This window comes from Schistocerca americana, chromosome 4 (genome assembly GCF_021461395.2).
Source record: "Schistocerca americana isolate TAMUIC-IGC-003095 chromosome 4, iqSchAmer2.1, whole genome shotgun sequence".
NCBI classification, from domain to species: Eukaryota; Metazoa; Arthropoda; class Insecta; order Orthoptera; family Acrididae; genus Schistocerca; species Schistocerca americana.
Genome location: NC_060122.1, coordinates 619881821 through 619895520, shown reverse-complemented (window position 1 = coordinate 619895520; position 13700 = coordinate 619881821). Strand labels below are relative to the sequence as shown.

Below are 13700 nucleotides of genomic sequence, written 5' to 3'. Positions count from 1 at the left end.
GAGCTATTGTTCGAAATGTGAAGTCCTGATAAGGCTAACTGAGTATCTCTGGCATGGTTCTGATAACTCATGCATGTTGGGTCGATCTTTGTATTGTATTGTCATTCAGTGTACAACTAATAATAAGTGCTGAAGGCAACATGATTAATAGATCAGTGCAGTTCACACTGAAGGCGGCGCCCAGTAAACGCAATTCGGACTGAACGTTTTACATCATTTGTATGATAGCTTTCCGCTTCCACTGGCAGATTCCTGCACTTGTCTGTTTCTATCACTAGCCTACAAGCCGACTCCTCCTAGCTGAGAAAATAATTACGACAATCCGCGACCGTGTTCTCAGATAAGTACTAGGACTGTTGAAGTCCGGGCCAGTAAAAAACTCTGGCGAGAAAGTGCGGTTTTGTAGTCGCAGGGGTGGGTCATCCGCCGCTGCGTTGCTGCGCTAATAACGGCCCTAGCTGTCTATGCTAAGTTTTGCTAGGTAAGTACCTATTAAACATATAAAACCCAGCGCACACTGCAGTAATAACAGTAAAATAAGTTAAAGGTGACTGTTGAGTAATGTACTTGCAATAAAAACACAAAGAAAGACGATGGCCCTACAAAAAATAATTAAATGGATTTTGGAAATTGGAAATTTGTGGTAAATTCTTATGGGACCAAACTCTTGAAGTCATCGGCCCCTGAGCTTACACACTACATAATCTAACTTAAATTAACTCACGCTAACGGCAACACACGCACCCATGCCCGAGGGAGGACTCTAACCTCCAACGGGGGTAGCAGCGCGAACCGCGACAAGACGCCCGAGACCGCGCGGCTACCCTGCGCGGCATATGGCTTTTGGTTTCCACCTTAAGTTAAAGAGTTAAAATCGGAGCTCAGTGCAGTTAACACTGCGTCAACTGCAATAATATTTGTCAGATTCGCCAGTTAAATCGGGCAGTTCGATAGCAAAACCAAAGTGAATTGCAAATAATATTTGGCAGATTCGCCAGTTAAATCAGGTAACTCCTAAGCAAAACCGAAGTCAAGACCCCGACAGTGCAGTACTGTAAACGTTCATCAATGATGCTGCCACACTGTCCGCTAAAGTTCGTTATGAAACAAATCACCACTTGCGCCACGTTTAAGTTCTCCAGTTGTGAAAGCATACGTCAGTCGCAGTTTATAAATAAATAAACTTATATAACTTCAAACACAAACTTAAATCATTCCAGCATGACTACTTCTACTCCATAGCCCATAGAATAATTTCTGAACTGTGTGTGTGTGTGTGTGTGTGTGTGTGTGTGTGAGAGAGAGAGAGAGAGAGAGAGAGAGAGAGAGGAGTTATATGTAAACCAGAACAAAAAATTTAAAGGCACTGTAATTTATGATTAATGTAAGAAATAATTATGTAAATGGTCAGCATACTGCAATGTTTTCCACTGAGAAAGATGTATCAGCTGTAAAATAACTGACACATTCCACATCGTAATGAGAGATTGCAATTTTGATATACGGAATATGTGGGTACCTGTCTATGTAAGGAAAAAGCAGTTGCATCATGGTTGATGTTCCACATGATACTGTTTTCCTCTTTTACCATTAGGACGGTTCCACCTGCGAGGTGTGATGCGCATACGAGTGCCCCATCCATTCATCTAGTGATATGCTAGGACATAACACCTCTACGTTTTATTTTTAAGAATAACATTCGTTGAGATTTCAAATATATGTCATTAAACATTTCGTATGCCTCTTTACCTCTTCACTGGTCGTGGCAGATGGTGAATAAATTAACAGTGAACAACTAGAGAAATGGAAAAAAAGGAAACAAATAGTATTGCTTCCAGTGTCAACTGTAAAATTTACACTTAATAAATTGATTTTGTTGTTGAACAATATATTGTAGTTGGAAGCCCTACTCTTTGCTAAATCTGCTACAAGCAATCGATGAGGAAGCTTCTTCCTCCTCATTCCGTTGATTCTGCCATTGTACTCCTAATTAAAAGAACCCAAATCTTGAGCTCACATCAGGACGAATATAGGGGCGGTCACAACGACACAATTTTTTAGCACAGCTACAGGAAATACTCAAATCTTATTCATGTTTTCAGATCCTGGAAAAACTGAAATCTGGAGGGTGGAAAGTCACATGGGACGAAGAGCAGAAGGTACCGTATGCAGTTCACGAAAACCAGTGGGTTGGTTATGACAACGAAGAGTCCATCCGGCTGAAGGTAACAGTGAACAGTCTAATCCTCCATCTCTTCCTTATTTATGGCGTCGAATTCTTTTCTCACAACCTGAAAGAAAAGTTTGGTATTTATAAATTTGAAACACAAACTACGAACGTTCTACACTAATCTGAGCCTCGTTGACCAATTTCCCGCTTAGAGACCATAAGTGAGATAGTAACATTTGAAGACCGTCATCATTCACCATATAAAGATGTTGCAATGATATATTCTTTATTGTAGAGGCTAATTTCGATAAAAAAAATCATCTTAAGTCGTCAAAAGTTTTCTTTGCAGGAAAATCTTACAAATTTTCTCGACTGCAGATGATCTTTTGAAGCAAACCAGTCTCAATAATTCTATGCAGCAGCTTTTTGGGGGTCACAAAAGACTTTCTTCAGCTGTTTAGAAGCTGGGAAACACTGCTTACAAAAAGTATGTTGGAGTGAAACTATTCGCTTAAGTTAGCCTTGCAAGCCAAAAAATAGTTAACATGATAAATGAACAGTGTGGAACATGTAGAGTTTGAGTTTCTACTGATGGCAATCTTCCTTACTATCTTTCATTGTTCTTTGTTGTGATTCTATAAGAAATATCGAAGCGTTAACTACCTTGATAAAAAAGTTATAGATCAGCTACAACTATGATTTCTTGTATTTGTTTCCAGTCGCAGTACGTTCTCAACATGGGGCTGGCCGGTGGAATGATCTGGAGCCTGGAGACAGACGATTTCAAAGGCCTGAATAGTTCTACAACCTACCCTCTGCTCAGGACGATCAACCAAGTCCTTCGGAGTTAGATACATTTAGAAGAACAATGGTCCGGATTCTTACCTAGTTTTTGAGACAGGTGTATGTGCCCGACACTTCATTAACTGTAAAAGTCGCTTTCAAACAACGGCATTACCAGATGTACTGGTTCCTGTTGAACCAATATTGGTCAGCTAATATGTTAATGCTTACTAATTGATGCTACACATTTTATACTTTATGATGTGTTGATAATTGAGTATCCTCCCAAGTACATGCTGCCTGAGTTGAATCGATAGTCAATGGCCAGCAGCCTCATTTCCTGCTTAATTTCGAAAATATTGGAGCATTAAATCAGTGAAAGCGGATTGTGTTTAAAAAGTATCTACGTCTTCAGAATAGAAGGTGCTTCTGTCGCCGGCATGCGTCGTACAAAACCTAAGATTTTTTCTCCATTTTGATCAATATCCGCTGCCATAGACGTACTGAGACAAGCCGTCTTCCATTGACGTTCTGCCTCAACGCGGGACTCGAACTGTGGGCACTTAAGACACTCTGAAACACATCCCACGCAGAGAGCAAGGCTTGACACAGACTTCCTCACTACACTCATCAGTTGCTATTTATTAAAAGACAACAAAAAGTTACTTAATTTCATCAGATTAAATATTACTCAGTTTATCTAATATCGTCAATCTGGCCAAAGATGATCTCAAGGGGAGCTCATAACATAGCCATAAAGCAGTCAGAGCCAAACTGCTTTACGGATATACACGGCAGTATTTTATTGGTATTTATTTTCTCGTGGACTACTGAATAACGTTTACAGCAAACTGAAATTTTTTGGTCACTCAGACTATTTCGACTGAATGGTTGTTGGTAGTATTATCACTGCACTTGTATTAGTGAAGCTCTCGATTACAACGTGTCATCACTGGAATCACTGTTACTAATCCAACAGTCGCTGCAGCAAAACTGTAGCCAATTCTCACCGCAATTAAAGTTCAGTAGAGCCACAGTTTTATTTAACAAAATGCAAACCTGTGCTCTGTTATTGGAGGGTGGAGCGAACTATAACGAAATTCGTAATTCAAGGAAGCATATCACTTAATTCAGTACACAATTCATAGTCCACCACAGAACAAAATTCCGCCCAAGTTGCACGTGAGCTGTTTCAAAAAATAATTCATAGTTCAAAGCAACTACCTACGCTAAGCTATAAAGTGCCGACTGCACCGCGAAATGATGATCTTCCCACAACAAACATTTCCAAAAGCTCAAGATCACGACTCTCGCCTACGAAGATATTGCAAAAAAAGAAAAACAAAATAATTGGTCTCAGTACCACAGCCGTACGGCCGATCTGATGATCACGCTTAACGTAGATCCCTGTCTGGTGACTGCTGCAAGAAGTCGCTTCCAGGCTTTCGCTACCGTAGTTATATTCGTTACTCCCACTACGCGTAGTAAGGGTGCTGCTGTAACACGCCACCACACAGCATTTTTGCTATAATATTTGTACTTAAGATTCTATAGTTAAGCAAAAACCATAACAATGTGAACGATGAAACGCCGATTTCAATGACGCCAAACACTAAACGTGTTGACCATAGAAAAACAGATGAATAAAATGTGCTTCGACAGCACCATATTGTTATAACAAAGAAAAAGATGTTAAAATTAATAATGAATAAACATGTGATATATTAATCACATAGGTATTTTCCCTTCTCTTTCATTTAGTGAACTTTGAATCATGGTGTCTTGCACCTTGTATCTGTAATTGAATCTAATAACGTTACCACAGTTCTAGTATATTTTTACTACGCAAACATATGTATTTATAAAAGTAATGTTATTATCCAGTAGCTAAAGCTATCCTGGATAGCTTATGGATTCATTTGTCAATTGTATTCTGGCTGTGAATTAATTAATAAAGCACATTAATAGAAAGATGTGACATTTTATTTCTTTTTGTAGCAGTCTGACCCAAGCATTCTTACATCAACTACATAGAACAATTTGTATGACTTAAACAATAAAGTTATAGGGCCGAAACGTTTACCATGTAGGTAAGAAAAGGCCCATAGCATGATGAAGTGCAGATGATTATGCAAACAGAGGTGCATGTATTACTCAGTACAATTTGATTAGTTCATAATTAAGTTTTAGACAATGATAAGTTGGCAAGGACTCTTAACTTGATTACTGGACAACATGCTTCGTTATTATCAAAAACATTATTATGTACAACTTATCAAAAACATACATGAATGTACATTACCGGTACAAATAAAACAGTTACTGCGTCAGTCACGCAGAAATTGTTTTATTTGCACTGATCAAAAGTTGCAGCCCTAATAATGACGTCCATTATGGACGAAATATACACTGCCAGTACTTAAAAGAAAATAGTTGTCACTTTTGCGAAACCCCTGTAACTGTCTCTCATTGCGAAGTATACGTTTGAAATTTGGCTCAAAGATGCATACAACTTTCCTCTCTAATGATGCAAAAGCATTTTCCCGATGACGTAACACTCGGACTGGGAGAAGCTTCAAACAGCATAGCGTCGAAATATACGGGAAAAAAGCTACAGCTCAGAAGAACATATGAGGTGTAAGATGGGTTAATGATGCTACATTAGCACAAAATTGCACCACAGTTCTGTCCAAGACGATCATGGACGTGTCACGGATTGGAAGGTCATTATACTTCTTCTTACCCTCATTTTGTTCCTTCTTTTGATGCCTCTGCTATGCAAGTCAGAACTGCGACATCCAGCGTTGGAGACACACGGTTTTCTTTTGGGTTGCCGAGGAAAACATTTAAGGTAAAACGCCGCTCAGAATCGACACGAGAGGTCCTCAGGAGGAAGCAAATAGGTCGTCAATGAAAACACTCTTCCCTTGGGGCATTGATTCCCACACGTTTCGCCGTCGAAAATGGAGAGAAGTCTTCCGAAGTAAGAGTGATTTCAGGTGTGCCGCAGGGGAGTGTCATAGGGCCGTTCAAATGGCTCTGAGCAATATGGGACTTAACAGCTATGGTCATCAGTCCCCTAGAACTTAGAACTACTTAAACCTAACTAACCTAAGGACAGCACACAACACCCAGTCATCATGAGGCAGAGAAAATCCCTGACCCCGCCGGGAATCGAACCCGGGCGCGGGAAGCGAGAACGCTATCATAGGACCGTTGGTATTCACAATATACATAAATGACCTTGTGGATGACATCGGAATTTCTCTGAGGCTTTTTACAGATGATGCTGTGGTGTATCGAGAGGTTGTAACAATGGAAAATTTTACTGAAATGCAGGAGGATCTGCAGCGAATTGACGCATGGTGCAGGGAATGGCAATTGAATCTCAATGTAGACAAGTGTAATGTGCTGCGAATACATAGAAAGATAGATCCCTTATCACTTAGCTACAAAATAGCAGGTCAGCAATTAGAAGCAGTTAATTCCATAAATTATCTGGGAGTAGGCATTAGGAGTGATTTCAAATGGAATGATCATATAATGTTGATCGTCGGTAAAGCAGATGCCAGACTGAGATTCATTGGAAGAATCCTAAGGAAATGCAATCCGAAAACAAAGGAAGTAGGTTACAGTACGCTTGTTCGCCCACTGCTTGAATACTGCTCAGCAGTGTGGGATCCGTACCAGATAGGGTTGATAGAAGAGATAGAGAAGATCCAACGGAGAGCAGCGCGCTTCGTTACAGGATCATTTAGTAATCGCGAAAGCGTTACGGAGATAATAGATCAACTCCAGTGGAAGACTCTGCAGGAGAGACGCTCATTAGCTCGGTACGGACTTTTGTTAAAGTTTCGAGAACATACCTTCACCGAAGAGTCAAGCAGTATATTGCTCCCTCCTACGTATATCTCGCGAAGAGACCGTGAGGATAATCAGAGAGATTAGAGCCCACACAGAGGCATACCGACAATCCTTCTTTCCACGAACAATACGAGACTGGAATAGAAGGGAGAACCGAAAGAGGTACTCAAGGTACCCTCCGCTACACACCGTCAGGTGGCTTGCGGAGTATGGATGTAGATGTAGATCGCAGAGTCATGAGCAATAAAACGATGTTCTTGACAACGTTAGACACTGCTGACACGCCCCAGACGATTCAGCCCTCCTCCAAGGACATCGTGGGGTTGCAACCCCATTGAAGAAGATCTAACCCCTTTGGAGTGTAGTGAGACCGCAAGTTTTGCTCTGGTGTACCAGGTGAAGCCACTAGGGGCCCTTCAAAAGCACTCAACTAAATTCGAACGTGACCCAGAGGGGCGAAGCGTCTTTATGTTTTTTCATCGCCCCTGTTTCGTGCCCTGCTGTTGTGTGATCCTGGAAGGATGCAACATTGACATGTGCGTGAATAAAAGGGCAAAGGGGCCCTTTAAGAACCCTCCAGTTCAGCAATTCCTTCTGTGCATCCAAGCACATTTGTTGAGCACGTTAAAAATGTACCTGTACAGAGACTTCGACATCCATTCAGCTGAGTGGTACACCGCAGCTGCCTGTAGCGCCTGAGGGGAGGCAACCCCTCCGACGCTCCTTAGGTGCCAACTTTTATTAATAACTCGAAAACGAAGGAGTTTCGTACATATTGTAAGAACTGTTTTTCTTGTTTTGTTGTAAGTAACCTGTCTCCAAAGTTTGTAAAAGTATTATGGAAACACCCTGTATACCTCGTATTTTTTCCTGAAGTACGCCGCAGTCAGTACACAAAACAAAGCGAATTGTAAATCATTTCTGCTAGGTCATACAAAAGTGTAATTATGAGTCATAGCAAGGTAAAATTATGATCGTCGGTCCAATTCGGACAATTTTTTCATTGAGTAATAAAACTTTAGTAATTAAACCGGGAATTTCAATGACTAATTAACTGTCTACATAAAATATTTCATGATACAGCTGTTGAAGCAACTTTTACGTGTTAATATTGATTATGCACTTTGTTGTGAGGCACTAACTAGCCATAAAATCACATTAACGGTTAAAAAATAACTCTACAAGGCTTTGAGTAAAGCAACCTCTAAAGTAACTGAGGAAATTAATTCGCAGCCCTAACATATTTACAAATACAAGTAAATGGATGTACACTTTCTACATTTCGCAAACAATGAAATGCTAAACCCAACTTCCTCATTTATCACAACTTTTTGTTGAATATAACCGTCAGATTTAATTTCTTTTGGATTAATAGTTAACTTCTCTTGAACACTGTACAACTCAGTCACTGCGCCACTTACGTAGTCTCAATCGGCAAAAATTCCTGACAGCCTTTGTCGAGAAAATATGACAGTTTTTCGTTTTGTACGTGGTACTCAGGTAAATTTTAGGATTTGGACAAGGAATTTATCACAGGTAATGTGAATCGGCTAAATAACAGTCAGTATGCACACGTAAATTAGACTATATTGACAAAATAACACACAATAACTACTGGCCCACGTGATTTACAATATTAAACAAAACAGTACAATGCCGGGAGACAACTATGTGAAGCCTTGTGTAGGTATCATAGAGTATTACGTGGATTTATCATCACAGTTTACATGGCTCGCATTCTAATTAACAGGTGGCATGGACTACTATTTAAACATTCCACATTTTTACCATTGGTGCTAATGACGATACGAGAAAATAATTCCATGTAGCTGTGTAGCTCTTAACCTCATATCCAAGTCAGGATGTGCTCACTTTCATTAGCTGTCATTAGTTGGCAGTCTCCCCATGTGCCTTCCACCTTACTCATGTGAGTGCATTTGCCTCATTAACACAGAAGGACTGCCCCCAGCTTTTCTTAACCTATACTTAAAAGTCTATCGGCGCTGTAAACCATACAATATTTTCACACATAACATTTTAAAGCTATATGCTGTTATTAGTAATAGAATTTAATTTACTCTGAGCTTTGTAGCTTAGCGGAACATCCTTTCTGAAATGTGCAACATATCCTGTGACTACTGGGGGACAAATTCACTATCATTGACCATAAATCAAGCTCAGTGACATTCAAATTTAATTTGGGCAAAGGAAACGCAACATTTTTTGTCTGAATTTAGGGCAACTACTTTGTACATCAATTACGTCTGAATGGACCAGGATGGGACAAGGCTTGCAAAGTAGAAGACCTGGGGTTTGTTTAAGGCTTCACAAATAAGATTTATTTTCAATTTCAACGGAAACCACAATTTATATGAGGCAATCAGTACTTTATGTAAGCCAATAATCTGCATTCATAATAAGATTAACCATAAATATCAGATTATAGGAAACGTACTGTGGTTTATTTCAAACCTAGAACAGTTGCTTTGTAATGTGAGGACTAAGTAGGAAATATTTGGATTAATAAGCAAAAGAACTGAAAACAGAATCAAGCACTCGATTAGTCATACAAAAATACAATGATTAAGTCCTTTAAAACTCGGGAAATTTATAATACCAAAACCATGTTAAAAGTAAATAGACCCCTCTAATTTATCTAAAACATTGAGGGTGAAACGATTTAATAAAATATCTAATTAAGCATGGTTCCTTTGCCTTACCACCCCGGGTGGTCGTTATACAGTCTATAGAGATTCGTGCACATACGAAATCATACTCAAAATTACTCATATTTTCTTCTAACGTTGTAAATCTTAAACCTCTCTGTGAAACAAAATTAAAACATACCATGACCGTTCCAGTGCCTGTATCCACATCTCGGAGTGTCTTCGAGAGATACAACATGACTTACGGAGAGCTCGAACAAGAGCGCGCAGTGGTTCCACTGACCAGCATTCCTCTGCTCCAGAAGCCAGACAGGGAGTGAGCGCTAAGGCAAAGACTACTGCTACCTGATACCAGCCCTTCTGTAACCTCTCATGCAAAATCCTCTCTCTCTGACTGTTGATAAACCTTTCTGCCCTTCTGCCTAACCCTCTACGCTGGCTAAACTGTCCTTGCAGACTACAAGACTTTCTTCATCTACAAGAAAACACAGTCGTCTCACTCGCTCAAGCTAGACAAGCACAATGGAACAATGGAAACACTGGGTTGGGGCATGGCAAAAAGAATTATGATAACAAAACATAGATACAATATGTGAGAAAAAGCAACACGGCTCTTTTCCTTCCTTAAGATTCGCTTGCATTACTTACAGGAAGCCCGAGGCACCGAAACCCCAGAAAAAACAGAATTAGGTAACACAAATATACGCAATGGTTCTGACGGATTCCTTTCATATTACGTGCACAGAATGGGTTCATATCTACATCTACATCTACATCTACATCCATACTCCGCAAGCCACCTGACGGTGTGTAGCGGAGGGTACCTTGAGTACCTCTATCGGTTCTCCCTTCTATTCCAGTCTCGTATTGTTCGTGGAAAGAAGGATTGTCGGTATGCCTCTGTGTGGGCTCTAATCTCTCTGATTTTATCCTCATAGTCTCTTCGCGAGATATACGTAGGAGGGAGCAATATACTGCTAGACTCTTCGGTAAAGGTATGTTCTCGAAACTTTGACAAAAGCCCGTACCGAGCTACTGAGCGTCTCTCCTGCAGAGTCTTCCACTGGAGTTTATCTATCATCTCCGTAACGCTTTCGCGATTACTAAATGATCCTGTAACGAAGCGCGCTGCTCTCCGTTGGATCTTCTCTATATCTTCTATCAACCCTATCTGGTACGGATCCCACACTGCTGAGCAGTATTCAAGCAGTGGGCGAACAAGCGTACTGTAACCTACTTCCTTTGTTTTCGGATTGCATTTCCTTAGGATTCTTCCAATGAATCTGAGTCTGGCATCTGCTTTACCGACGATCAACATTATATGATCATTCCATTTTAAATCACTCCTAATGCGTACTCCCAGATAAGTTATGGTATTAACTGCTTCCAGTTGCTGACCTGCTATTTTGTAGCTAAATGATAAAGGATATTCGGCAGAAACGTCAGAAATAAACATTAGCATAATATAAACAAAATATAGATAACATATTCTACATAAAGGAAGGACAATAATGAGACGTAACATGCTATTGTTTACGACCTGCACCATTTGAAGCAGACAGTGAATGTATGAAGGAAAAATAATGTTCTACGCTGCGGTGTGGAATGAGGATTGCCATTGGTCGAAAATTTAATGCGACGAACGGCAGCTGCGAGATTTTAACTAGTACTGCAATGGCTCGAACTTTCGAGCAGCGGTCCAGCAAGCCCGGGCAGCTCTCCCCATGCCACAAGCATGTCGTCATTCGGCTACGCTTCCAGTTGAGCCCATGGAAGTGCCTGACCGTCGCAAGCTGTGCTGACGAGACCGGCTGTCGGCGTCACTCAAGGAAGACGGCTTTAGCGCCCATCCGCTGGGCTGGAACGGGACCTTCGGGCGCCTCGTAGCTGGAGACGTAGCCGGCCAATCTCAGCCGCGGGCACCCGTGCTGAGGTACTCACCTGCCGCTTGCAGCAGCCAGGGTATCAGCTGTTCAGATTGGGTACCCTTCTTCACTTCATAAGATAGACAATTTGCTGGTTTAGTACTAACCGATAGATGTATTGGCATTCTTTGCAGTTGAATTTCATTCGTGGTAGTCGATGTTTGCAATTTGTTCACGGTACTGTGCCCCTTCATAGCGCTAATATTTAGGTTTTGTAGCGAAGTGTTAAATGAATTTCAAAGTTTTCAGACACGTGCATCGCATAAATTACACTCCTGGAAATTGAAATAAGAACACCATGAATTCATTGTCCCAGGAAGGGGAAACTTTATTGACACATTCCTGGGGTCAGATACATCACATGATCACACTGACAGAACCACAGGCACATAGACACAGGCAACAGAGCATACACAATGTCGGCACTAGTACAGTGTATATCCGCCTTTCGCAGCAATGCAGGCTGCTATTCTCCCATGGAGACGATCGTAGAGATGCTGGATGTAGTCCTGTGGAACGGCTTGCCATGCCATTTCCACCTGGCGCCTCAGTTGGACCAGCGTTCGTGCTGGACGTGCAGACCGCGTGAGACGACGCTTCATCCAGTCCCAAACATGCTCAATGGGGGACAGATCCGGAGATCTTGCTGGCCAGGGTAGTTGACTTACACCTTCTAGAGCACGTTGGGTGGCACGGGATACATGCGGACGTGCGTTGTCCTGTTGGAACAGCAAGTTCCCTTGCCGGTCTAGGAATGGTAGAACGATGAGTTCGATGACAGTTTGGATGTACCGTGCACTATTCAGTGTCCCCTCGACGATCACCAGTGGTGTACGGCCAGTGTAGGAGATCGCTGCCCACACCATGATGCCGGGTGTTGGCCCTGTGTGCCTCGGTCGTATGCAGTCCTGATTGTGGCGCTCACCTGCACGGCGCCAAACACGCATACGACCATCATTGGCACCAAGGCAGAAGCGACTCTCATCGCTGAAGACGACACGTCTCCATTCGTCCCTCCATTCACGCCTGTCGCGACACCACTGGAGGCGGGCTGCACGATGTTGGGGCGTGAGCGGAAGACGGCCTAATGGTGTGCGGGACCGTAGCCCAGCTTCATGGAGACGGTTGCGAATGGTCCTCGCCGATACCCCAGGAGCAACAGTGTCCCTAATTTGCTGGGAAGTGGCGGTGCGGTCCCCTACGGCACTGCGTAGGATCCTACGGTCTTGGCGTGCATCCGTGCGCCGCTGCGGTCCGGTCCCAGGTCGACGGGCACGTGCACCTTCCGCCGACCACTGGCGACAACATCGATGTACTGTGGAGACCTCACGCCCCACGTGTTGAGCAATTCGGCGGTACGTCCACCCAGCCTCCCGCATGCCCACTATACGCCCTCGCTCAAAGTCCGTCAACTGCACATACGGTTCACGTCCACGCTGTCGCGGCATGCTACCAGTGTTAAAGGCTGCGATGGAGCTCCGTATGCCACGGCAAACTGGCTGACACTGACGGCGGCGGTGCACAAATGCTGCGCAGCTAGCGCCATTCGACGGCCAACACCGCGGTTCCTGGTGTGTCCGCTGTGCCGTGTGTGTGATCATTGCTTGTACAGCCCTCTCGCAGTGTCCGGAGCAAGTATGGTGGGTCTGACACACCGGAGTCAATGTGTTCTTTTTTCCATTTCCAGGAGTGTAGATAGATCCACGAAACTTCTTGTTAGCACGAGAGCATCGTTTGTTTTAAATTTACAGTCACAACTGTGGAGTTTTTCATTTGAAGCATCGTGTTTGCACGGTACATGATAAACAGAATATCTGTGAAATAACTGATGTGCCCAGTTTGTGGATGCAAATGAGATTTAGAAAACACTGCATAACAGTGCGAGTAACATGGGATTACTGTGAGGACCGAGATTTTGGGATCGCACATTGCAAGCTTCAAGAAAAATGGAAGACCCCAAATGAAAAGGAAAGCACTGTAGTTTCCCAAAGCAGCATGTTCCGAGAAGAATTAATGAGAGCTTTTGAACGGGGGAATGCTTAGAAAAAACTTGTGCCTCTCATTTTTGAATATTTATCGAGCACGTGGGTTCCATACCATAGAGCACTAACAGGGGATACTAACCTAACCTCAGAACTGGAAATCCAGTGTGCTCCGTGCCCCAATGCTACTAGACATTTTTCACGTTAGTAAATCTTTGCCACAGGTGAAAGGAGCACGGCAATGGGATTGAAACCCAGCGTTGCAGAACAGTAGTCGAGTATTTTCTGACTTTTAGTTTTTTCAGTTATA

General features: G+C 42.4%; 1 protein-coding gene across 3 annotated transcripts in view; it reads left to right on the top strand.

Annotated features, from left to right (window-relative positions):
• LOC124612536 (acidic mammalian chitinase-like) overlaps positions 1 to 4905 on the top strand; it is a 67021-nt gene extending 62116 nt beyond the window's left edge. For all 3 annotated transcript variants that reach the window (XM_047140804.1, XM_047140803.1, XM_047140805.1), the window contains exons 8-9: positions 2103 to 2225; positions 2890 to 4905. In XM_047140804.1, coding sequence (XP_046996760.1) covers positions 2103 to 2225; positions 2890 to 3021 — 255 coding nt within the window. In that variant the 3' untranslated portion in view covers positions 3022 to 4905. The remainder of the gene's footprint in view (positions 1 to 2102; positions 2226 to 2889) is intronic.
• The last annotated feature ends 8795 nt before the right edge of the window (positions 4906 to 13700 follow it).